The following is a 25,283-nucleotide window of genomic DNA, read 5'->3' as shown; positions in this document are numbered from 1 at the left end:
TGGAATTGAAGACGCTGGAAAGTAGAGGAACTGGGAATGCAAATGGTTCATGCGGCATCGGGAGAGGAAGACGGAGGAATACAATGGGAGGCTGCCGCTCAGGGCCAAACATCTTCTAGAGCACCGGGATGCACACCCAGTCGGAAGAGCTGCAACGGCCCGAGGCCGTGTCTGCTTGCGTACGAGCTGGGCCAGCTATATCACGCAGGAAGCATCCGGACATGTATGCACGGCACGGTACGTCTCTCCCCGCCACTGGGCACACGGCAAGCAGGCTGCAAAGTATGCCCCGCATGGCAATACAGCAACTACTGCAGACCCCTCGTGTCTTCTGCAGCGCTTCTGTGGCGGCTTCTACAGGATGAGGAGGGGAGGGGCCTGCGCGATCGATCCTCGTGGGAACAGAACGCGTGTAGGCTAAAAGCCTGCAGCACTAGCTTTCCTGTATTCCTGAAAGTTGCTAGCGATGGTTGGGTCTTCTTGGCTGCGCAGCTCTGCCTCCCAGCGCTCTTCTTCTTGCGCGTGGGCGGCTTCGAAGGCGGCGGATTGGCCGCGGTGGAAGTACAGGGGTGCGCGTTTGAGGAGGGCGACGTCTTGCGTGACGAGGATGTGCTTGACGCTTGAGCCTGGGGGGGTTATTAGTCATCTCAATCTATTGTCAAGGGAAGAGAAGGGCTTACCGGGTGTCTCGTATTTGGCTTGCAAGAGCAGCTGATCGACGACATGTCGTAGACCGCGGGCACCTGTGCCCATCCTACTTGCTTTCCGTGCGATCTCACGAAGCGCGCCGTTTGTGAAGCGCAGCTCGATGTTCCTGAGGTATGATTTGTGCTCTTCTTGTCTTATTAGGCTGTCTTTGGGCTCGGTGAGAACGCGGACAAGAGCCTCTTCGTCTAGAGCTGCTACTGCGCAGACTGTGGGTATGCGGCCTATAAGTTCGGGTATCATGCCAAACTTTTGCAAATCTGCTGGTTGCACGTGGTCAAGTACGTTGACCTTCTCCTCCCGTTGAACCTGTCTAACACCAAATGGATTCGGGACCTCGTTCTTTGGTGGTACGAAGAAAGGGGAGTCTTTCTTGAAGGACTCTGCCTCCACACCTGTCAGCATAACGCCATCAGCGGCGGCGTGGGCGTTCGATGAACGTATCGACGCTCCGAAACCCATGCTGCCCTTTGACTTCCTGTCCAAGATGATCTTGTGTAGGCTTGAAAAGGCGCCAGTGCATATGAAGAGGATATTGTCAGTTCGGATGTTGAAAACCTCGCCTTTGTTTCCGCCTGGCCCAGGAGGCTGGGGACCACTGGGCATTCCGCCAGGTCTGTTGGCGCTCTTCTCTGGCTTGGCTTGTACTTGCACTGTCGTGCCCTCGATGATCTTGAGCAGCGCCTGCTGAACACCTTCGCCGCCGACGTCCTTGCCGTATGACATCTTGGAACCTGCAATCTTGTCGATCTCGTCCAGAACAATGATGCCGTGCTCGGTTGCGTCGATGTCATAGTTGGCGGCGGAGAAGAGACGAGCTACACACGACTCGACGTCATCGCCAATGTATCCTGCTTGCGTAAAGGTAGTGCAGTCCGACATGGAGATGGGCAGACCCAGCGTCTTGGCCAGTGTCTTGCACATCAGCGTCTTTCCTACACCAGTCGGTCCGAGTATGAGCACGTTGGACTTTTCTATCTGCAGCTGGTGCTCGCTGGTATCGAGTAAGGAGTCGGCGTCTGAGGAGGCGGACGAAGCTGATTTGTAGGCGGGTGCTTCACTGTAGGGTAGAGGGTCACTGTGACTGTGCAGTTCTACGGTGGACTGCTGGCCGGGGAACTCGTCTGCTCTGCTACTCAGCGCCCGCATCATGAGGGGATGACGGTTGAACTCGTCGATGATTGGATCAATACGAAATTTGGGGCTACCTTCTACAGGATGTCTGTACACGGATGCTCGTCTCTGCGCCTGCGCCTCGAGTCTAGCCTGCTCATGATGTTGCCTCTTGATCTCCTGGATGCGGAGATGGTGCTCATGGACAGCTACGCTCAGCACTATCTTTGCGCGGTCTTGGTCCACGACGAATTGGTCGAGGTGCTGTCTCAGCACTTTGGGCGTGATGTGGCCGGCGCCCACATTGCTGGTGTTGCCCAGTGGACCGCGCGTCGGCTGATCAGGCTCATAGAAGGACGAGAAGCCCTGGCCGCTGAAGTCGGAACGATTGAATCTAGACGACTTGCGCGTGTGCGACTGGGACAAGGGCGCGCGGCGCGAGATGCTATAGAGGGCGAGGTAGGACGCGCGGGCCTGGGGCGAGACGGCAGCGGGAAGCGCCCTCCGGATCGTCTTGGACAGCAGCATGGTGGGAGAGGAAGCGCAGGGGAAATCACACTACAAACTCAAAGGCATCGAGGGCATCACGGGGACTTTAATACAAAAGTCGCGATGGCGCCGGCTGAGCTCGAGGCTTGGTAGTAACCGTGGTTGAGCCGCCGTGAGCTCCCCACGTTAGGCCAGAGATGCGGGGGAAGCTCTGTCCCCACGGTTCCCGATGCCGATAAGGGCCTTTGCCGCCGACGCGTGACCAGCGTGCTACTATCAGGTAGTCTACAACACCATGTAGTCGGCAAAGCGCCTCAGGGTCCGCTTCAATGGCATTTTAGACGCGGATGTCGGTTCCTGGCGCCGAATAAATTGTAGCGCAAATCCTTCCGACACGCATCCACTGCACCCCAGCAGAGATACGCTGTTGGGACGTGGCGCGGGCGCGATGCCCGTTACAGCGTGCTCTGAGCTATGACGTTGATTGTTGGGTTGGCAACAACTTTTGGTTGAGCGCTGCCCTCAGCAATCGGGTTAGAGACCCCGCAAATTCGTGATCGTCTCTGCAATTCATCTGGCAGGCTGTCGCTGTGAAACCTGCATCCTCCCGCTGCCATATACTCTGGTAGCAAACCTGACAGCTCCTCCCACCTACCATCCCACACCATGGAGCTCAACAAGGCTTCCGCAAACTCGACTCTGAGCGACACCCCGGGGCAGGTCCCAAACGATGGCACTGGTACACATCACTGCCCTAGTCATCTTATCAATTGACTGACCAATTCCTCCAGGCATCATTCAGATGGATGGCTACCTTGAGCCCTTCAAGGACGCGCTGAAGAGCCGCTTCTCCAAGGCGCAGAAGTGGATCAAGACCATTGACGAGACTGAGGGCGGTCTCGAGAAGTTCTCGCGGGCAAGCATCCCAACCGCCTTGGCAAGAGCGGTGTAGCTAACAGCGCCCAGGGTTACGAGAAGTTCGGCTTCACTGTCCAGCCCAACGGCGACGTCGTCTACCGCGAATGGGCCCCGAATGCCCTGCGCGCCTACCTCATTGGTGACTTCAATGGCTGGGACCGCGATGCGACGCCCATGACCAAGAACGATTTCGGCGTCTTCGAGGTGACGATTCCTGGCCAGAACGGTCAGCCCACCATTCCCCACGACTCCAAGATCAAGGTCTCCTTCGTCGTCCCCAACGACCATGCGCGCCAGGAGCGCCTCCCCGCCTGGATCACCCGAGTGACCCAAGACCTCAACGTCTCTCCCGTATACGATGCCCGCTTCTGGAACCCTCCCCAGAAGTACGTCTGGAAGAACCAGCGGCCGCCCAAGCCCCAGAGCGCGCGTATCTACGAAGCCCACGTTGGTATTTCCTCCCCCGATCCCAAGGTAGCGACCTACAAGGAGTTCACCCGTGACATCCTCCCCCGCATCAAGCACCTGGGATACAACACTATACAACTGATGGCCGTCATGGAGCATGCGTACTACGCCAGTTTCGGATATCAGATCAACAGCTTCTTCGCTGCGAGCAGCCGCTACGGCTTCCCAGACGACCTGAAGGAGCTCATTGATACTGCGCACGGAATGGGCATTACCGTCTTGCTGGACATGGTGCACAGTCACGCATCTAAGAACGTGCTTGACGGTCTCAACATGTTCGACGGCAGCGACCACCTCTACTTCCACGAGGGCGCCAAGGGACGACACGAGCTGTGGGACAGCCGGCTGTTCAACTACGGTCATCACGAGGTCCTGCGCTTCTTGCTCAGCAACCTGCGCTTCTGGATGGAGGAGTACCACTTCGACGGTTTCCGATTCGACGGAGTCACTAGCATGCTGTACACCCACCACGGCATTGGAACGTGAGTATTCAATTGGTCCTAACACTGTCAATTGCTAACAAAATCAGGGGCTTCTCGGGCGGTTACCATGAATACTTCGGTCCTTCAGTCGACGAGGAGGCAGTCGTTTACCTTATGATTGCCAACGAGCTACTGCACACACTCTACCCCGACTCCATCACAATCGCCGAAGACGTTTCCGGTATGCCTGGTCTTTGCGTGGCACTCTCGTTAGGCGGAATAGGATTCGACTACCGATTGGCCATGGCTGTACCCGACCTCTACATCAAGTGGTTGAAGGAGAAGCAGGACATTGACTGGGACATGGGCGCACTCGTCTTCACTTTGACAAACCGAAGGCACGGCGAGAAGACCATTGCCTACGCGGAGAGTCACGATCAAGCGTATGTTAATATCTGGGGTTTAACGATCAATACTGACATATCCTAGGCTGGTCGGAGACAAGACTCTGCTCTTCTGGCTTTGCGACGCGCAAATGTACACCAACATGTCGGTTCTTTCAGAGCTCACCCCAGTTATCAACCGCGGTTTGTCGCTGCACAAGCTGATCCGACTGATCACACACGGTTTGGGAGGTGAGGGTTACTTGAACTTCGAGGGTAATGAGTTCGGTCACCCTGAGTGGCTCGACTTCCCTCGCGAAGGCAACAACAACAGCTTCCACTACGCCCGCCGCCAATTCAACCTTCCAGACGATGAACTCCTCCGCTACAGGTTCCTTAACGAGTTCGACAGCAAGATGCAGTGGACAGAGGAGAAGTACGGATGGCTCCACTCGCCTCAGGCCTATGTCAGCCTCAAGCATGAGGGCGACAAGGTCATTGTGTTTGAGCGTGCTGGACTGCTGTGGATCTTCAACTTCCATCCTCAGGAGAGCTTCACCGACTACCGTGTTGGCGTTGAGCAGGAGGGTACTTACCGTATCGTTCTGAGTACCGACAGCAAGGCGTTTGGTGGCCATGGCAACGTGGACGAGACGACTAGGTTCTTCACCACACCATTTGCCTGGAACGAGAGGAAGAACTTCCTGCAGGTGTATATTCCTAGCAGGACTGCTATCGTAAGTGCCCGCCTATATAAATGCATTGTGACTACTTGCTAACCCGATGAACAGGTGCTGGCACTCGAGAGCACTTTGTAAGAAGTATAGCCGATGTCGAAGAGGCATGGTGATGGACGTTAAACTGAAGGGTCAACATACCCAGCGAAATGATCGTGCCGCATAGTATGAATAGCGATATATGTCTCAATAACATAATAGAAGACATCTGCCGATCAATTTTTTGTTCTCTAATTCAGTCTAAGTGAAGGTGAAGTGCGAAGTCTCTGTCGAGGTGAAGACGGATTGAAAAATCCTTACGCTCACCACTTCCATAAAAGCTTTGCAACTTACAGCTTTCTCTTCATTACCACTACCATCTCACTACTGTACACATCACAAAGCACTTTTCCATACATCTTCATCATCACAATCGAGTACCAGTACCCCCCTTCCTCTGGCACCAGCGAGACCATCACCATGCGCCTCCCCACGGGGATCCACTACGCCACCATCCGCCCCACTATGGAAGAGGGCGACGCCATCTATGCTGCGCTTCGCAGAGCTCTCATGGGCAAGATTGGGCCACTCTTTAACATCATTGTGTGGCACCCAACCACCAAGCAGAAGGTCCGCCTGGACTAGAACACCTTCACTCCGACATCGCATATCGCATCGAAACGACCCTCAAGGGCCGTCAACAAGGTCCCGGCATTTCGGCCTCCGGCGCCTACAAAAAAGGTGCAGAGGCACATCGAGGCCATCTGCGGGCACTGGAAGTTGTCCGAAGGCAGTGAAATTCTGCCTGAGAAGATGGCTCCTCGCGACGATGAAGGCAATTTAGCGTTTCCTGCAAATTGGCCTGTACGTTTCGCCGATGAGGTCCGCAAGCTGAGCGGCCACATTATCGACAGACACGAAGTCGCCATGGGCTTCCTAGTCGCAGCCGTGGAGGCTAGGGGTCAGCGAGAAAGCTACATGGGGCCAGTGACGAGCGGAGATTGCAAGACCGCGATAGCCTGGCTGGCTACAAGTACCGTAGACCAGGCGTACGCGCACCTACCAGAGGAGGTGGCGGCTACACAGATGTTCGCGGGTGGTCTGGCGGAGGCAGCACAGCAGGCTCTGGAGGAAACAGAGGGTGAGGGAGCGGCAGCTGGATCGGCGTACGAGGAGGCTGGCAGATTCAACATCGGTACACACTTCCGATCTGCTTGAGCATTGGGGACCGGGGTGGTAGACACATAGTTGCAGATTTTCTGTTTCTGTTGTCTGAACGTAATACCAATATGAACGTTCTTCCATCCAAGCTCCAAGCTCTCATGTTTCGCCGTCCATCTCATCAAGCAGCTTCCAAGCCTGATTGGTTTCCAAACGCCGTCTTGTGGATTTCAGCCCTTCACACATGATCTTGTGCCTCTTCCAACCAGCTTTCTGGTGATCTCTATCGCAATATCGCGTTACTCTACACCGGCTACATCTCATCGCCCCGTCGTTCCGCCCGCAGTGGCAGAGAGTCGCTCCGGAGATCACGGCTGAGAGACGATTCATCCTCGCTTCGTTCCACGCCTCGTGGGCTACGATTGCTTTCGCCTTGCAGGACTAGTCCCCACAAGTGGCGTAGGCGTTTACCGTGATGGACGAATAATTGTCAACGTGTAGTATGGACTCCGACCTGAATAACACGCCTGTAGCCTTGGAGTCACAAGACATACATGGCCGTCGACGAAATTCCTTTAGACACTCGCACCGATTCTGGGGTTCGACTTCGAGTCCCAAGAGTGTGGAACGAAGCTGAGCTTTGTATTCGGGCGTCTCTTGGTCCTGCAGGGGTGCCAGTAGACTTTTGGGTATCCTCGTAGACATTGTTGTAGAGTTGAAATTTATTCCGTCATCACGCCCCCGGTAGTTGAGGACGAGGCCGACGTTTCGGTAGCCATGGTTAAATGGCTGAGGGTGACTGAGGAGGTAAAGTGACCTCGGGAGGAGCAGCAGAGTTGTGAAGTTATGATCAACGTGCTAACCAGTATCGGGACGGTTGCTAACCACCCCTCATTTGCGGATCGAGCCTAGAAGTATCGCAACAGATCGAAATATTTTCAACTAGAGTCCAGGCCACCTTAGTCGTGCCTGCATTTGCCTCGGCCTTAACGCAGAGACCATGTTGATGTTCTTTGATACAGCCCTAACTGCAGCTGACAACGTCACCACCAGTGTAGAGAGTGTTCACGCTCTGCTACAGTCACCACTATCCAAGATGCACATCGTTGTGATACTCTTGAGCCTATAATCAACCTCTCGCCCTAGCCTTCAATCTCAACGTTCCACTATCCTCTTCCCCGCTATCCTTCCTCAACTGTGCCTCAATCATCCTCCCAATGTTTCCTCCACCCTGCATCACACCCCCTCTCAGCAGCTCTGTAATGACACGTCCTCTTACTACCGTCTCTTCGACTACACCCTCAACATTCTCAGGCCCTATGCGCCCATACCAGATACCCGAACCCTTCAATGCATTACCCTCCATACTGGGAGGTAGGTACATGATAACATTGCCAGCATACTTGTGCCCACCAATATGACTTATCAAACCTACATTTGCATCTATACCCCTCCGCTGAAACTCAGAGCGAAACTCAGACTGTAACAAAGGCCCGAGGATACCGCAGCGCTGATCACGGCCGCCGTGACCGCATATCAGGATTGTGGGTTTGGTGATGCTTTCCGCCTTTGGTAGTTCGGTCGCTTTGGACTCGTCGCGCAGGAGATGAGACTTTTGCTCGGCGGACAGGCCATCGTGCATGGAGTGGAGATTGCGAGCTTTTAGGTATGCGGTTGCAAAGTCCGAAAAGGCTTCGGGGGTATGAGGGATATTCGGTATGCGTTTGAAGCTCGGAAACAACAATGCTGTTGTCGCGCCTGCCTTTTCACTCTTCGGTAATGAGGAAGCAGTGATGAGAACGTTTGTGAATGGCTAAATGATGCAGAAGTGCGTCAGCCTTTCATATATCATATGATGACCGTACTGGGAAACAGACCTACATCAAACCCAGTACCGCCCTTCCCAATTACGCCTTTGAGGCCTCTTACAAACTCCCCGGTTTCGCCCTCTTCCTGCTCGATGTTGCTAACCCAGTCTTCCTTGCCGGTACAGAATACAACTTGTTCAGAGTACGCTGCCATCGTGTTCAACAGTGGTGTCTTGCGATCAATGTCTAGATCGGGAGGCGTTGTCGCGCACTCGCAGCTCGGTGACGGACATGATTGCGTGTACGGTATCGTGGATTGGAAGCGCGTACGGGTCGTGGAGAAGGAGCGAAAGGCGCGTGGTATAGCAGCCCGAGAAATTCGAGTGAATGACATGTTGCGAAGTTGGCGTGCGATATTCTTGGGGGCGACGTGGAAATTGTATGGGCGTTTCGGAAAGCATTCCGCGATGATGACGCGATGTCGGGACATTATAGTACACTAGCGCAAGCTCGGAGTTTGGTGCACTCCGAAGGTCACAGGCAATAGAAGATTCATAAGACGACATGTGTTCGGCAAGATAACTGATGGTTTTAGAGGCTCTCCTCGATATGAATGTTTGAAGTACACCCGACTTCTCCCAGAATCAACCCCTGTCATGTCTCCAGCCATGCATCCCGCCGCTCAAACGCCCACTCATGAGGCCACCACCACTGTCTCCACCACCGAAACCACCCGGGCTACCAAAGCCACCACTCCGCCGATTACCGCTACCACCGTTGAGAAGCTTGTCAAATTGCTCGATACTTACTAACGCACGTTGCTGTACATCATTGTCCGCATCGCGACCCAGCTGCTTAGCGCCTTCCTCGAAGCCCAATTGGCGAAGGGTGATAGCACGCTCACGCGTAGCGGCTTCATCAGTATGATCTTCTATCCACACGAGATTGTGCAGCATCCAGGACAGTGCGACGCGGATGTCGCGACGAGGGTGAGTGAAAAGCTGGAGAACATGCTGCATGAGTGTGGTCTGCGAGATGAGAAGGGAGCGGTGCTGAGGCCGACCATTGGCGAGATGCACGAGAATATATACTGCAGCCAAAATAAGTTCGGGGGCAGGATAGGTAGTCCAGTTTGGCTGTGCTGGGTTGTTCGTGGAAGAGGAAAAAGGCGTGCGGTGGCTGGTGCTTGGCCAGTAGCTTGTGGCTGTAGCACTGGGCTGAGTTTGTGACATCGTCTTTGGCCGGATTTTAGCATCGAGAATTTCGAAGAACCGAGTGTGACCAAAAGTCTTGAGCAGGTGGTCAATCATCTCGCCTGAAGCTTTGTCTTCTGAGACAAAGTTCCGGATGAAGTCCAGCGCTTGTTCTTGTATACGGATATCATCGCGCTCCCCATTGAGTCGATTGTCCTGCTCGTCGTTCTTGATCTGTTGTAGCCGATCTCGGATGTTAGTTGCACTTGTGTATCGTGAACCAGGACGTTGATGCCGTCGCATAGATGGTATACTTTCGGTCATGGCATCATCATCCTCTTCGGATGACGGCTCTTCGTCCACATCCATGTGGGGCTCGTCAACCGCATTGAGAATATCGACTTGCTCTCCTGCTGCGTTGGGTGTACCCATAGCTGGCTTGGATGGTTCTCCATTGAGTACTTGTACGAGCCAGCCAACACCGAGCTCCTCAAGACATTGTATCTTCATGGCATGTGGTAAACCTAGGCACAAGTGCTTGAGCGCCCAAAGGCTACCGAAACGGAGGTCGAAGTTTGCCGATCTACATTGTTCGCAGAGCGTTCCCAGTACTCCAGACTCGACGATCTCCTAGTAAATACATTAGCATGGAAAAACAACACAATGAGCATCGTACTTACAGTTCGCATAGGTGATACATCGAGCACCAAGTTGGTGATGACCTCCGTAGCAGCAATCTGTACCTTGACGTTCGGGTGTGTTAGGAGCTCGAAGATCGGCTGTGCAACTCCGTGATCGATCAGGCTGGTCCTCAGCACACTGACAGACCGGGAAAGCGACCGTATGACTTTACACGCAGCAATGAGCACCGAATCTGGGTTGCCGTCCTTCGCTGAAGAGGACGCGCCTTGCTCGTTGCTTTCACGATAAGGAACCAAAGCTTCGATGATGTGCGTTGCAGCGCCCATCTCAATGACCATCTTTCTCAACGCATCTTGGTCTCCTGCTATTGCAGCCAGAGCCAGTAACACACTCTCTCGATACCTGAACGCGTGCAATACATCCGCGCTTAGTCCAGGTCTGCCCAGTGTGGAAGATGCAGAGTCAATGTTTGGGTCTTTCAGTTCGTGAGATGACGATCGTGGTTGCCAGAGAGGTTTTGAAGATGTAGCCGGCACATCGAACGACTTCTTGAGGATCTGAATAAGGGTCGGTAGGGTTCGATTGTGAACGGCCGCTGTTTGAAGAGTCTTATTTCCCGCAATCAGCTCAGCAAGCACAACTGGCGAGCGTTCCAACACGAATCGCATCTCATCTCTTGAAGCAGGGCTTAGAGTATTAGCTCTTTTCGCTTGCTCTGATGTCGGACTTGAATCTTCGATCATCTTCTCGACAAGAGGGATGATGAGATACGAGAAATGTCGCTCTCGTGATGTCTTGGAAGGATCATTCAAAGGCCAACGCTCGCCGAATTTCTTCAGCAGTGCTAGCATCCCACAAGCAGATAGACGTTCTCGGCCTTCACCCCGGCGGGCGATGTATATAAGCCATATGAAGAGGGGTGACTCGGATTCGTCTGTAATCACACTTCGACTCGAGCTATGCTGCAGCGCGTCCATGCTCGGTAGCCGGGAGTAGCTGTCCCCACTGACAGAACCGTAGGCACCAAGCGCCGGCCATTGTTTGATGTACGGATCTGATTTGCTCGCCATCGTCTGTACCCGTGGTATTAGCTTATCCCACGATGCCGCTTGTGTACTTCCATCTGATACATTCCGCTCCTTTGGCCACCCAAAAAGCTGCTGTATTGAGTGTGAATACAGGAAGCGTGCGGTATAGTAATGCGAGTCCTTGACGATGACCGAAATTGCCTCCATGATGTCTGACAAACGAATCCGATCTGTCGGCGTCAGAGCAGATTTCTGAACACTATTCAAGCCGTCGCCTCTAGTTGTAGTTGCCTGACCATTGGATTGCCTCCACTCTGTTGCGGGAATACGATCGTCCATAGCAGCGGCAGCAGCAAGTTTATCAGCTAAGAGATCCAGTACTCCCGCATCTACCAGCATCTTCTTCTGATTATCTTCTACGCACGTCTTCATGACGAGCCGGATCGTCGAATCAATCTGTTGACTGGCCTTCGTCGTGCCTACTGGTTGCGCCAGTATCTCGGCCAAGCTGTCAATGACAGGCCTGTTGTATATCGACTCGTTGACGGTAAAGGCGAGGGATGATCGTGAGGACGATTCGGAAGTGTCGAGCCAGGGCTTCTCTTGGTTGACGGCATCGACGATCTGGTTGAGGGTTTTGAGGGTCGTGGTGACGAGTTTTGAGGGCGTCTCACTGGGTCGTAGCGCTTCCAGCAGCGGGGGGAGTACGTGACCTGCCAGAAGCGGAGCGACGAACGCTGGTCCGCCTGTATGTCTCATATATCAGCCAACATGCTATCTCATAGTAGTATCTTTTTGCGATGCGCGCTCACCATTCGCAAGGCTACCGGCGATGAGCGTGGCTTGAAACCTCAACTCGTCCTCGGTCGTCCATTCCTCGATGCTCTTTCCAGACTCATTGAAGAGCCCAGAGCTGTGCCCATTCGTGACGTTTCTCCTCCTCTTTCCGCCCTTCCTAGCTTCCGCGCGTAGCAGGCCCGCCAGTGGTTTCACAACACCATGTGTCACTGCCAGTTCCTTCCTCTGCTCGTGTCCAACAATCTCATTCTTCAGGTTCTGGAGCGCGGCGAGCTGTGCCTCGGGCGTACTCGGATTCGCGAGCTCGCTGAGCGCTGGAGGAATCGTTGACCGGCCCATGGCGCAGACGGAAAGCGAGCAGGTATTGGGTAATGGGCGTGTGCTACAACCGACTGGCGCAGATTAACGGTCGTCGTGCAGCCTCATGCGAAGAGGTTCAGTGTTGGGCGCACGAGCGTGTGGCAATGACGAACGGCGCAATGGAAGCGTTCCAGGGAAACTGCGACTTGAGGGTTCGGAGAATCGTAAGAATGCGCAATAGAGAATTGTATCACTGTGCATGCGGCAAGTAAGCACTAATTCAAAACAGTCGTCAGTCGCGATGAGCAGTTTGCAAGGTAAGTCATGCTTCGCCGAGTGGTCGCGAGGGAACTTTGACGATGCACAAAGCCGCCCGCGCTTCATCGCGTTGGCGCAAACGTCAGAGTCGCGCGATAACAGTTTGGTTATCGCCACGTGATCGACCCTTCATGCCATGCCGTTCCAAGGTCTCCATGTCCGAACAGAGCAAATGCGTGGATTCATAACATGTTACATAATCGTTCCCCAAACTCCTGTGAGTACCGTTACAGCCATGACGCATCGCAAAATCCCTTCCCGATGCCACCGTCTCGCCGCCAAGACAAAAGAGAATCGTGTATTCATCAATACAAAAGGGTGCCAAAGCAAACCCAGAAAGATGCAAATGCATAAATCCTAGAAGATTCGTCTCTTCATCCGTATCCATAAACTTCGGTATCATTCTCCTTCACGACACCCCCCTCGGTAAGTATGACAACAGCCACACAAGCCGCGTACGCCTCTCGGATCGCGCAAGCCATGCACGTCTCCTTGATATTTGCCACAATAGCACTATGTCCATGATGCGCGCACCACGCTCTCGCAAAAACCTCGTTATCGCTTACTCCCAGAGCCTCTATAACAAGAACGTTGGTAACTTGCTCGTGGGCGCTCTTTTGCTTCTCATTCATGAGCGCGAGGGCTTTCTTTCCAGGGGAGGATTTGGACGACGTGGGACGGGGTATACGACCGGATTGGGTGCCCCAGTCATGGATATCGACAAGGCCGTCGTCAATTTTAACGGCTTTATAACTGAAGTCGTAGAAGAGCACTGATGGGTGTTAGCATGGAACGAGCTGTTGTTGAAGAATGAGTTCATACCATGGGGGCCCTGGTGGCAGGGGAAGGCATTGATGAAGTCGACGTTGTATCGCAGCTTCATCACCCAGCTCTCACCGCCACATGCAAATGAAATGCCGGCATCAAACAGTATTGGAGGACCAGCAGCATGTCTGGTTCCTTCTGGGCGCTCCTTGACGGGGATGAAGCGAAGCTTTTCCATACGTATGAGATCTGTGACGTCTTCAGTGTCCGGCATAGGAACTTCATAATCGTCCACAGGATAACTGTCGTCTGGTGCACCCAGGGGATTGCTGCGCTGATCCATAGACTCTACGTCGATGGAGATAAGCATGGGATCCGGCGACTCGTGCTGCCTAACCTTCACGCACTCTGTCCGCTTTAGATCTGGGGTATAGATGCATGGTCCAATCCAGCCGGCAATCTGTTTCACCCCACGCGCAGCCCCTAATACTTTGCCGACAATAGACTGTGATGACCAGTACGTGTTCGCTCGGTATTGGAATCCGGATGCGGGGTGCACGTGAGTCAGGTACCTCAAAGCCTCCCCAGTGTCTCGGTCACAGTCAATCAAGCTGTTCATAATGAGCCACGGGAGTGTCCGGCCTGGCAAGATGATCCCCGAAAACCAGGACATGGCGTCTGCGGATCGGTCCTCAAGCGCTTTCTCCTTCGGGTCCTGCTCGTCCAAGACATACTCAACCTCATCCATGTTCGGCCATTTCAGCGTTGCCGCAAAGAGCCTCAATGCTTCGATCTGTCTGCTTTTGCTCCGCAGATCAAAGCTAAAAGTGCTCTGCGTGGATGATGTACGCGTCTTCGTGATCTCCATATTCTCGAGCCACCGCTGAGCCACTGCCAGGTCCCATGTGATGATGGCTGGAAGCTGCAGAATGAGCTTCCGCTTAGACTTGTCCGTATGGTGCTTGGAATGTATCCGAAGGTAAAGTTCCACTGACAGTAGCAGTTGGTGGAAGAAGTCTTGCTTCCTCTGCGGATCGGGAGAATCGAACCACTTCGCCACAACCTGATTTTTGGGGTGTGAGAAATCTATCCATTTAGGGTTGCTCAGTACTGTGATGAGATCCGTGATCTGCTGGTCGATCCGAACATGGCGGCGTTCTTCGTCAAACCGCTCTGGATCTTCGATGAGTGTGCCGTATAGATAGCGATACAAGTCCTCAGGATCCTGCGAAACCAAAAGTTAGGATCATTCGAACCAAAGCACCCCGAGCACGACTGTGGACTGACATCTTCATTGAGGCCGCTCTCTAGGGTCTGTAACCGGTCCAGAATCTGTAGGAGCCTGATCTTCCGCGGCTTGATCTCGCTCGCGAATTGTGTAGGAGGCTGGCTGGTTCTCCACTTGCTGACCCAATTGTTCAAAGTTGTGGTTCCTGCACTCTTGCCAAACGCGTACGCCATGCAAGGGTACTCATGAGCCAGCCACGGGAACTGGCTATCAGACGCACCCGTCATGTTGAGCGAGATGTCCCGGTATGCTTCCTGCTGGAAAGATGCGCGGTCCGTTCGACTTTGATGCTCAGCCTCCATGACCGCATAGAAGCGATCGTAGCCCGCTGGTGCGTTCGCTATCGCATCGCAATATCCCTTGAACGACGACGCACCAGCACATATGAGTTCCTCAGCCTGGTCAGGTTCCAGCGCATCCTCCGACGTGTATCCTTTCGGCGGCCATCGTCTTGACTTGCGAAAGTCCTCGAGCGGGGTGGGCTGGGAGTAGGATTCGGAGCGGCGATGCGGAACGAGGGTCTGGTAGGGGACCATGTGGGCGTCTCCTCCGCTAGACAGCGGTCTTATAGGATTTGGCTCCGAGCCGTGTCTGGTTATACGTGTGCGCGTGACTACGGGCGTTGTTCGCGTTCTCGGGTGCTTTCCCACCTGCAGTTGCTGGAACCCATTCGTGAGCTGCGGGAAAGGCTCGGGGAACGCGTACGGCAGGGCAGACGGCGCTGGAGGTGCCTCGGGGCGAGGCGCGCCCCATGGACTGTCGTACTGGTGTTTGATGCCATCCCAGCGGGTGTATTCCGAGTTCATCTCTTACGCATAGCACTCTGTGTTGGAGAATTACCTGAACCTCTGGTGCAAGTTAGTGGATTGTCAATTACAGAGTGATCAAGCAGCATGGCGGAACTATCGACGAGCAACTTGAGCACGTGCGAAGGTTTCAGACAAGCCGGGGAAGTAAAGTCAGAGATGGCGAGGAACATAGAGCGCTCGATTGGGTCCGTGGGCTCTTGTGACATATACACACTCACCCTCATAGTACTATAGTCGCGCTACTGCCGCCGCCTGAGGAGTAAGACGCGTCTGCCGCGGGTCGGGGGTGAAGATCACGTCTGGATCTCGAGGTCTTCGGGGTAGCGCCGGCACACGGTTGCTCTAATGTGACCTCGTAAAGACAGACGCGTGGAGAGTGTAGTGGGGGTGGAGAATGAAAGACGGAGGGTTTCAAGTCAGGTCAGGTTCAACTGTTGGGTCAGGGTCACCACTACCTAAGCCGACATCGTTGATCGAGGTCGCGTGTAGCATGCTTCGGCTCTCCCTGCGCCGTGGCATTTGCAAGAACCTCCGTCGTCGCAGCAAAGGTGCGCGATAGCACGTAGAGATACGCCATAGAGGTGGAGTGTTAGCCTCACTCTTGCGGCACCCGTGCGTCTTACGACTGGGGTATGCTAGCAGCCGCATTCTACTCGTCCACGTTACTCACGATGCATACTCTTAGCGGCCTGACCGTGGTGCGTCTGCCAGAACACCATTCACAAGATAGTGGCACGCATTTTGAAAGGATTTGATGATTTCATTTTGCTGATGCTTTTTCAAGTAATACTTTCTCTTCAACCTTCTCACTCGCCTCATGCATCCTACGCTCGTTGTCTACTAGACAAGCGGTCACGCAAGGGCGATGTTCTGCTTCAAATCCAGCTTTTTCGCTGCTCTGAAGCATGCCATGGGCTTTTGATGGCTACGAGATGCGTCACTGTGACGAACCGTGCTGGTGGCATCAAAAAAAAATGCCTATAAGCGTGCTCGGTGATGGCACGAGCCTGAGATGATGTAGTGATGTGCCTCCGGCAGCTCGATAAGATCCCTCGTTGGAGGACAGGCTGTGAGTGATAACTCCTGCCGAGTCATGTTCGCCAGCTCATCAATATCCAACCAGCCGTGTTCCTAGCCTTCCATACAATGGCGGCCACGGTTTGGCTTGATATTGGGAACAGATAAGATGATCCACAACATCGTCTTCGTGAACTCATGATTGCGACTAAAGCTCTCGAGGTAGAGACGCTAACGGTATTTGGAAGCGTTTCATGAGCTGGCTTGGTATCGTGGCATGATGCTGCTCAGCGCTCAGGAGCTTCCATCATTATGTACCTGATTGATTGGTGTGTATTCCTGTCGCTGATCCCGTAGGGGTGGGTATGTCGTTGGAGCTGACCGTCGGTTCTGATTCCCGTTCCTTCTCTATAACGTATCCTGAGCCACGATCGACCAGACCTTTGTAGTAATCTACGAGTACTTCCGGCTTTGGGACAATGCGCCATTCAAGCCTCCGCAGAAACTCGAGCTCAAGTAGCGCCAATTCACGGACACTGACGCCGCCGACCCTTGCATATAGGCTGTTGGTCCAAAAGCTGTCGCTAAGGCCTTTAGCCGCGACTGTCGCAGCAGTTATGAGGAATCGATGCACGGTGAGGCTGCTGATTGTGAAAGCGGGATACATGGCGCACAGCTTGTCGACGTAAAAGACCATGGAGAGGAGAATAGGCGGAGACAGTGTAGCGTGCACTATGAGGCGGGAGAGATAGTCTCGTACTGAAATGCCCGGCGGGGCTCTGGAGGATCAATATCAGCGAGTGCTGCTTCAGTCAGTCTTGGACGGACGCACCTGGAGTGGAATCGTGTAAGTGTGCCGTCGCGCAGCGGATAACCGTCGTTGAGCCGCACCAACTCCATGAGCATGTCGGAGATGAGCACACCGAGGTCTTTGACGTCGCACGTCTCATACTGGAGAGGCATGACCTTGACACCAGGCTCCTCGGGCCTCGCTCTCTTGGCTGGCGAAGCAGGAACCTGCAAGACAGTGCTTTGCTCTTTCTGCGCGCCGGCTGGCTCTACTTCCGCATGCGTGCTCTCGTGAGACATGCGGCGACCCTGGGGTTGCACATTGTACGCGGGCGCGATAGGCTGCGGACTTACCCGCACTTGGGGCTCGGGGGGCTCCGTGACGACAGGCGCGGCGGAGGTATCCCCCCGCGGTGCAGGCACAATGGCAGGAGCGCTCGAAGACGTCGAGTCGGCCGTTTTCTGGTCCTGGTCCTGGTCCTGGTCTTGGTCGAGCGCGGAGGAATTGAGAGCGATGTCGGCGCTGGTGCGGTTGCTGGGCTGCGGCCGGTAAGTGGGAGGAAACCCAGACGGCGAGTACTGTGTGCCCGAGTCGACGTATCCTCTCTTGCGACTCTGGGGCGAGGGCGCAAACGTGGGCACTGGCGAGGGCGCCGAGAAGGCGGGCTTTGGGGTGGGCGGCGCGTCGAATCGCCGTGAGGCTACCGTGGTCACGGCAAAGCGGGGCGAGTGGGCGCTGGAGGATGCCGATGTGCGTCGCGAGGCATGGTACGGGCGGTGGCTAGGCGTGTGGAAGGTCGTGTTCGGCGAGGGCGGTTGCGAGATTGTGGGTGAGGAAGTGATCATGTCGTTGTGCCGGGCTGGGGGTCCTAGGGTGGAGGAAGATGGCAAGATCGGGCAACCGCGGTGCAAATCATAGTCAGGCCTGAAGACTGTCACGGAGCTTCTGGCAGGAACGTGGGGAAGGGAGAAACCATCGGCGAGGCTTCATCTGGCGTCGAGTGCGTAGGGCGGCCGCTCTTCCTTGAGCGAGTCTTGGCTGGCGTTCCGACGATAGCAGGCAGCGCCCACACCACGTGTGACGTCCGGGGATTTCTGTAGGCCACCGGGCAAACCTTGCATCCTCTTGACAATCGGCAAACCATCCCATGGCTGCTTCTTCCTGTCCTGCGCATTCCTTAGTAATTCTCACCGCATTTCCGCGCTGGTTGCGTGCAGGCGCATCGGCCCTGCGTGCCAACATGCTCGTCATCGCTGCGGAGTGGCTGACCGCCAATGAACAGCCATTAAGCCCTAGACATGGAGGGAACATCCTCTAATCAAAATTTCCAGAAGACGACAACCGATCGCTAGCTGCCGCTCACACTAGCTTAGATAGTGTGTAGATTTTTGCTCTCGCGAAACTGCGCCAGTCTTCAAATGATTCAGTCTGGCTACAAGTTATGTCATTTAGACAGAGGGAAACGCACTTCGGTCATCATCGCACAAAGCATTCGACGACTGGCAGACTCAACCCCAGGACGACTAACAACTGACAATTATCCCCGCTGGAGTATCCACTATGCACCACGTCCAACTCCAACCTCAAACTTATCTAACCCGCGGCCCTCTGCTATCTTAACTCTGGTACCACAATGTCGCTAGCCGCTGGTTGCCGGCCCACGTTTTACAATGCCACAACATCACTCGACGAGACAAGAGCCGCTTGGCAGGGTTCTGCACAAAAGGCCCGAAATGGGTATCGTGTGGCGAGTGCAGATGCAGTACGTGATGGCTTCAAGCTGTATGGTTCATTGTCAGCTAGACCGATCTTTCTGCTGCCGTGAGTTCCGAGACCGCATCTAGTCTCGAGTCGGTTCGTGGATTGCTTGTGTATTGCCTAGTGTCGCGAAAGTCAGGCGTACGACAAAAGCGTGACTACACTTCATGTTATCGATAAGCTTGCCTACTACACAGATGTCCTCTGCACTCTGTATCGCGAGTAGCTTGTACCGTTCAGTCAAGCCTTTACGATGACGCTAGACGTTCTTCCCTGTTTTATCACGCTTTCTGCACGAAGCCTCTTCGGGCAATGCACTACTATATCTAATGGCATCAAACGAACATTGCATACGAGCTAAAGATGAGAATTCAAATACATATCGCCCGCTCATCATTTCGGCTTATCGCGTCCAGATGCGTCCAACTCTGCCGAGAAGGACTGCTGCTCCAGCGGTGGACTGTGCAACTCTGCTACGGCAGGTTGCCCGTTTATCTGTGCGTGCTTTAGTTGATCGATCCTACACATATAGTTAGCATGCATGTCTAGACTAGGTATGTTGCGAATGGTTGACACTTACTGTTGCTGCGACAACCCACTGACATTGCTCATCATGCTCATATGGCCGTGTTGGGGCCCAGGACTGGTCCAACCGGACGGGTACTGCTCTCCCACGTTGTGCTGACCGTATCCCGGGGGCGAGTTGAAGCCATAGTCTGGATAGTGTCCTGGTGGCGGTGTTGCATACCCAGGAGCTGGCGATTGGAAGCCTGGCGAAGCGAGTCCTCCATGACCGTACTGTTGGCTCATGTTTGGGTCGTGGGTATTCATAGTGTCGCGCTGCTTGATAACCTCCTTTAACGACTTGGATCGGCCGACAAAGAAGAAAAGGGCGGCACAGATTGCCAGGAAAGCCACTCCGCCAATTACTATGCCAACTATAGCACCTGTGGATAGGCTGGGGCCGCCGCCATGGCCTCCACCACTAGGTGGCGGTGCTGTTCCCGTTGACGTAGGAGCATTAGACAGCGTCGATGTCGCCTCCGCGGGAATTGGGTCGCCGGGTGCTACTTGAAAGTCTGCAGCAGCAGCCGCTTGGACTTGCGACGCCAGAGTCTGCGTAGAGTTCGGGTTGATAACTCCAACCATGTGCTCGCCCAGACACGAGTTCGGTGCTGCACAATAGAAGAAGATGGGTTCTGTCGAATTGATCGTAACATTGAAGTATGTGAGCTGCAGAGCGTTAGCATAAATTGGCCGACTGTTCATCGAAGGACCAACCTCGTTCGTATTGTTCACCCATTGGGTCTCAGACCAGAACCCTACTTTATCTTTTCCCGTATACTCATACGGTACGCATGCTGATCCAAACTCCGCTCTTGCAACCGAATGATCTGGTGGATAAAACTCCCATTGTACGATGTCACCCACGGAGACGTTGTGAAGTTCTTGCGGTGTAAACTTAAAGCCTCCGACGCCAGCTTTGATCGAGTGGATTGTCGGTTCACCCGACGATGTCGGTCTTGCAGTCGACGATTCTACTGCTTCCGAAATCGTAGGCATCGTCGTCGTTGAAGATTGTATATCGTTGGATGCTGTCTGTGAGACATCTTGCGCCATAGTAGACGAAAAGCAAAGTTGGCTGGTAGCGATGGCCACTGCTAGCCTTGCGGTCCACGAGCGTCTCATTGCGATGGTTGTGTGGCGAGTAGATAAGCACAGTAGTAAGACCAACCTCCAGCACAAAGCCCGTGATTTTTTAGTCCACTCGGCTTTCTGGTTGTCGGGAAAATATGAATACAATGCCAGTAGTGTAGCAGGCAGCAAAGAGGCTCAAAGAAGGAAACAGAGCAAAGGTGACCCAGCAGGCTGACCCCCAACCCTTAAGTCACTCTTCTGCCCATCTTGCCCAGTGCTCGATACCGCTGTTTCCAGCCCCCATAGCCGCACTGCGGATAGTGGACCAAGCGACAGGCCACCTTCCTGTATCTACCATCATACATAGCCTTTGTTCGTCCTGTGCGACCAATCAGTACAGTCAAAATTGCCGATCTGGCAGGCGCGCCCTTGTGCGGGCGCATCTGAGGCGCACAGCCATTGCAGCAACATGCTTGTAAATTCGCCAGCGGGGCGGACCATCAGCATGTCAGCAGGGAACAAGACGCACACTCGATAGAATGTTGGATATGTGTAACGGCAGCTAGTGCTGATTCTGGCCCATCGCAACTTGGCCTATTTCCGTGCCACCATCTCTTTGACTGCGCCGCCGGGTCCATCAGTATTCCCAATCTCGTTCCAACCTCGTTGTGAGGAATCTGGAGATGCCGGACAAGGGCGCGTAGCATCTCTTTCCGCGTGTCTAGTTGTCGATTTGAGCTGTTCGCAGCTGCCATGCCGTCTAGATCCTTCTTGTACGCGAGCTGGCATATAGTGGAGCACAGCTGAGTTGTGGTCAAGGAATGAGCATCGAGCGTTTGAGCCGCCAGCCTCGAGTGAGCCTAGCGTTTGTCAGCGACCCGGCCATGAAAGCGGGCCCGTCTTCTTGGCACATGCATGGCTTGGGCGCAGTGTGCTGAATGCGATGAGTGTGCGGAGCAATTGCTATGGTGGGTAGAGGATCATGCGAGCGCGGAGCGGCTGTCGTGAGGCGTAGGGCTCGGCCGGTTCGATGGATAACGGCTGGCGTCATGATTAGCCATCCCCAGGGCCCGTAAGCGAGGCGCGTGTTGACCATCTTGAAGTGGCTCAAAGTACAGAGGTTTTGCATCGCATCAGCAAGGCTATCAATAAGACCTTCATCCAACATCACTGTCATCATCAAAGTATACATATTTTTGAGGCGCAGCTGTCCTCTAGAAGATGCTAATTATTTACGAAGGAAGAAATGCAGCGCGTGTACTCAACACATAGAAGATCAGACACCAATTCATCATATAGCGAAAATGGTATGCCAGATACGCCAGGCCATGCAACGAATGTGAATGATGCCGCCAATAACGCCATCTCTCGACGAGTAGCTTAAAAGGGTGGCCTCTTGATGGGACTCCGCGGACTGCTCGCACTGAACAAGCCCATTTGAGGCATCTTGGGGCTCTTTAATAGGTTCGCGGCGGCTTCTTGCTCGAAACGCCTGGATGTGTGTGACGCGCTCGCTATGGGCGGGCTTCGCAGTCCTGCAGCCATGTTCTGCGGCCCCTCGTCAGTACGACTGGAAATGTCATTCATCTCTTCGAACTCGCTCTTCTTTTCCAAAAGTAGGTTTTGCACTTCCTCCAAATGCTGCTCGAGCATGTCGTCTAGACTGTCCTTGGGCGATTGGATAAGATTGCCAAGCTTCTTGCGCATCTTGCGTTGACGGCTTGGATTCCAGACGAAGTGGCTGTTCTTCACGAAGATCAAAGAGTGCTGCGAGTCTTAGCTGGTGTCATGTTGCGGATTCCAATGCTACTTACGGAGTAATACCAGCTAGAGATCGTGTCGTCTGTCGCTCGTTTAATGGATTGTATCGTTGTTTCTCCCACAAACCCGATCAAGCACTCGACTGGGCTATCAGGGTCGGTGCAGTTTTCTGTACAGTCAGTAGCTGCTACCTGAGGGCAAGCCGCGAGGGGACTTCGGGTGCTTACCGTTGTGGCTCAGGAGGTCGACAAGTCCAAGATACGCATCGCCGATACCCATAAAGAACACTTGCGTCGCCTCGTTTGGTCTAGTTCGACGTCAAGGACTGGTCAAAAGCTCGTAAAAAGAGACCTACTCAATATAGTTCTCCCACAGATATGCTGCAAGCTCACGGGTTTGCTGCGCTCTAACCGCAGAATCATCGGATCTTGTGTACCCGATGATCGACTGATTGTGATTAGCAAGCTGTCTGAAGAAAAGCATCTCGAAAGCTCACGTCTTCCACTGCAACGACTCTCGGAATATTGACATCAATGACCTGAAACTCATTGTTGATGGCCCAGTCAATATACCTCTTCGTAACATCAGTCTTCATCCAAAGTCAGCAATTACACAGTGCGAGACTGCAACCGTACTCACAAGCCATGTATTGTGCAGCTCTCTCTTACCAGTCACCGGATCAGTGTGGTCTTGGAAGCTCGGCGGGTCGTGGAAAATCACAAGGAGAGGATACCGGTCCATGAACTTTGGTCTGTACTATATCAGCATCTGCGGGCATTGGGACGTGAAAGAACTTACGTTGCAATAATGTTATGTTCAAACGTCTGAGATAAGCCAGCCTTGTTGATTTGAAGTGGAGGTAGAGGAACCATCGAGTGTTCCAAAGACAGCCGTTGACTCTGCCATTCGCGGATAATCTCGTGCAATCGATGTGTATCCTTGTAGCCGGGGTCGGTTTTGTCCAGGTGTTTAGGGTACAGTGATTTCCAGTACTTGGAGTGCTGGCGTTTCACGTTCTCGATAACGTAGACCGCACTATCCTTTGGGGCTGGAAGATCCTCGTTCAGGCGATCCGGAGGCTCCAGCATTAGTACCCTCGTCACAGCTAGCGCCGAACGCGCTATTGATCTGAGGTTGTAACCACCTTCGAGACACACCACGATTTTCCCTTTTGCTAGTCGCATAAGCATATGTGTCATGTGACCGTAACACGCCGGTGTCACGAAACAACCACCCAGCAGGTCTCCTTCGGCTGCATCGAAACCGGCCGAAACTATGACGAGATCCGGATCAAACTCGGTAGCGATGGGCATGACAATTTCCTGGAAAGCGTAGAGATATTCTGAGTCGCCCATGCCGTGTTCTGCCCAAGGGATATTCACATTTTTCCCTTCGCCAGGACCTTGGCCGCAGTAGTCAAGATTACCGTCCTTCAAGTTGGGGTAGAAGTTTCCGTCCTTGTAGACATGCAGTGATATGTAGAGTACGTTTGGGTCCTCGTAAAAGGCATGCTGAACACCATTACCGTGGTGAACATCCCAGTCCAAGATCAAGACCTTACGGCAAGTCTCCGGATATGCATTCTGACAAACTCGGGTGGCTATCGGAACGTTGTTGAAGATGCAGAACCCCGAAGGCTGATCTGTTTCGGCATGATGCCCGGGGGGACGAATTATGGCGATTGCGTTGCGCACGATTCCTTGTACTACCGCTTTGCACGCCTCGATGGCTCCTCCAGCTGCGAGTTTGGCGCAGTCGTAGGTCGCATGGTTGAAGTAAATGGAGTCGCGAGCGGAGGCCTCCATTTTTAAATCTTCCGCAGTCATGTCTAATAGTAAAGTTAGTCGAGTTCTCTTGATGTGATCATGAACCCACCCTGCAATGACTCTACGAATGCGTAATGCTCCTCCGTGTGTATCAGAAGGATTTCCGGTCTTGTAGCAAAGCGCGTCATGATCCTCCAGCACTTGTCCTCTTGGTCTTCATCTGAATCACTGGTCGCCACTAGACCAGCTTGCCTAAGCTCTTCGTAGATGGAGTGTATACGACGCGGATCTTCGGGATGGATATCATCAATGAGATCCATGTCAGGCAGCTCGGCGTGGAAGCGCATACGAGAGTCGTAGACGAGGCCGGTTTTGTTCGTCGCATATGGAAGAATCGATGATCTTGGGTTTGGGGGTATGCGAACTTGTGGACTTGATCGCCGAACAGGAGTAGGGCGCGACATGCTCATCTTATCCGACCGGCCACTCGGTGACTTTGTTGTTCGATGTGATCCAGCCTGGCTCTGCGTAGTACTGGGCTGCAGGAATGAGGGGTTCTTCGATGGGCTGTGGAAGGGGAGTTGCTCCCTTTTAGATAATGGTGGCCCTTTGATATTGGCGAAAACTTCAGACGGGTTCACGGTGTCCAGTAGATGGTCGCCATTTGGCTCCGTCGAATTGATGATGGAGTCTTCCCCCATGGCATAGTCTTCGTCTGCCATGACTATATCGTAGGGTAAAGCGGGCATGATACGCCTCGCTTTGCGGTCGCGGGCTTGCAGCTATAAATCCATTAGCGATAGCACTATCAGACGCGTTGGTCGTATGACTTTGGAGACTCCGACCCCGTGACTACAGCCAGGTGCTCTGATTGAACGAAGGAAACTATGCTTCTGATCTCAAGCCGATTTGGGTAGATGGAAATGTGATCCTAAGCATGCTAAGAAACAAAGATGTTGAAGAGAAAGCGCTGCGAGGGCCAACGTCTGGTATGAGAACATGTGTTGTTGATGCGGAGCTAATGTAAGAACTGCTTTAGGATGGACTTTGGGAGTGGTGAATAGAAAGGTACTTACTTGCGATATCGCTACCGCATCGAGCTAGCTATACTGGAGCTAAACGTATTGGTGGAGAATGGGTTCCAGAAGATGAGAGTAAATCGCGCTTCAGTGAATGCTGCAGGGTGAAAGCGCCAAGTGTTGTTTCTTTTGCGATACTTTATTCACGGA

General features: G+C 53.6%; 8 protein-coding genes across 8 annotated transcripts; 1 reads left to right on the top strand and 7 right to left on the bottom strand.

The window, feature by feature from the left end:
- Window positions 1-264: 264 nt before the first annotated feature.
- On the bottom strand, window positions 265-2,491 carry BKA58DRAFT_194085 (P-loop containing nucleoside triphosphate hydrolase protein). The gene is made up of 2 exons (XM_046165661.1): window positions 681-2,491; window positions 265-626 (listed from the first exon to the last, which is right to left on the bottom strand). Exons 1-2 carry the CDS (start codon window positions 2,344-2,346, stop codon window positions 418-420), a joined length of 1,875 nt encoding a protein of 624 aa, XP_046024278.1. The 5' UTR covers window positions 2,347-2,491; the 3' UTR covers window positions 265-417.
- A 176-nt stretch (window positions 2,492-2,667) lies between these two features.
- Window positions 2,668-5,588, top strand: BKA58DRAFT_430091 (glycoside hydrolase superfamily). Its single transcript, XM_046173056.1, has 6 exons — window positions 2,668-3,046; window positions 3,099-3,223; window positions 3,274-4,175; window positions 4,223-4,558; window positions 4,605-5,235; window positions 5,290-5,588. The coding sequence occupies exons 1-6, from the start codon at window positions 2,974-2,976 to the stop codon at window positions 5,314-5,316; spliced, it is 2,094 nt and encodes a 697-aa protein (XP_046024277.1). The 5' UTR covers window positions 2,668-2,973; the 3' UTR covers window positions 5,317-5,588.
- Window positions 5,589-7,190: 1,602 nt separating this feature from the next.
- Window positions 7,191-8,775, bottom strand: BKA58DRAFT_194066 (Sucrase/ferredoxin-like-domain-containing protein). The gene is made up of 2 exons (XM_046165660.1): window positions 8,257-8,775; window positions 7,191-8,188 (listed from the first exon to the last, which is right to left on the bottom strand). The coding sequence occupies exons 1-2, from the start codon at window positions 8,671-8,673 to the stop codon at window positions 7,505-7,507; spliced, it is 1,101 nt and encodes a 366-aa protein (XP_046024276.1). The 5' UTR covers window positions 8,674-8,775; the 3' UTR covers window positions 7,191-7,504.
- BKA58DRAFT_340576 (armadillo-type protein) lies at window positions 8,737-12,497 on the bottom strand. Its single transcript, XM_046168329.1, has 3 exons — window positions 11,859-12,497; window positions 10,057-11,792; window positions 8,737-10,006 (listed from the first exon to the last, which is right to left on the bottom strand). The coding sequence occupies exons 1-3, from the start codon at window positions 12,181-12,183 to the stop codon at window positions 8,828-8,830; spliced, it is 3,240 nt and encodes a 1,079-aa protein (XP_046024275.1). The 5' UTR covers window positions 12,184-12,497; the 3' UTR covers window positions 8,737-8,827.
- Window positions 12,498-12,836: 339 nt separating this feature from the next.
- BKA58DRAFT_317330 (uncharacterized protein) lies at window positions 12,837-15,321 on the bottom strand (the record flags this gene model as incomplete). The annotated part of the gene is made up of 3 exons (XM_046167619.1): window positions 12,837-13,234; window positions 13,285-14,452; window positions 14,515-15,321. The coding sequence occupies 3 exons, from the start codon at window positions 15,319-15,321 to the stop codon at window positions 12,837-12,839; spliced, it is 2,373 nt and encodes a 790-aa protein (XP_046024274.1).
- Window positions 15,322-16,365: 1,044 nt separating this feature from the next.
- On the bottom strand, window positions 16,366-18,262 carry BKA58DRAFT_193530 (cyclin-domain-containing protein). Its single transcript, XM_046165656.1, has 2 exons — window positions 17,174-18,262; window positions 16,366-17,120 (listed from the first exon to the last, which is right to left on the bottom strand). Exons 1-2 carry the CDS (start codon window positions 17,974-17,976, stop codon window positions 16,652-16,654), a joined length of 1,272 nt encoding a protein of 423 aa, XP_046024273.1. The 5' UTR covers window positions 17,977-18,262; the 3' UTR covers window positions 16,366-16,651.
- Window positions 18,263-19,028: 766 nt separating this feature from the next.
- BKA58DRAFT_193964 (uncharacterized protein) lies at window positions 19,029-20,884 on the bottom strand. The gene is made up of 3 exons (XM_046165658.1): window positions 20,171-20,884; window positions 19,470-20,122; window positions 19,029-19,409 (listed from the first exon to the last, which is right to left on the bottom strand). Exons 1-3 carry the CDS (start codon window positions 20,576-20,578, stop codon window positions 19,283-19,285), a joined length of 1,188 nt encoding a protein of 395 aa, XP_046024272.1. The 5' UTR covers window positions 20,579-20,884; the 3' UTR covers window positions 19,029-19,282.
- Window positions 20,885-21,907: 1,023 nt separating this feature from the next.
- BKA58DRAFT_412168 (putative histone deacetylase) lies at window positions 21,908-24,776 on the bottom strand (the record flags this gene model as incomplete). Its single annotated transcript, XM_046172337.1, has 8 exons — window positions 21,908-22,294; window positions 22,342-22,457; window positions 22,516-22,595; window positions 22,644-22,753; window positions 22,785-22,877; window positions 22,928-23,039; window positions 23,087-24,116; window positions 24,164-24,776. The coding sequence occupies 8 exons, from the start codon at window positions 24,774-24,776 to the stop codon at window positions 21,908-21,910; spliced, it is 2,541 nt and encodes an 846-aa protein (XP_046024271.1).
- Between the last annotated feature and the right edge of the window lie 507 nt (window positions 24,777-25,283).

Source organism: Alternaria rosae (assembly GCF_020736505.1).
Source record: "Alternaria rosae strain MPI-PUGE-AT-0040 chromosome Unknown BKA58scaffold_6, whole genome shotgun sequence".
Lineage (NCBI taxonomy): Eukaryota > Fungi > Ascomycota > Dothideomycetes > Pleosporales > Pleosporaceae > Alternaria > Alternaria rosae.
This window is presented reverse-complemented; position numbering and strand designations above follow the sequence as displayed.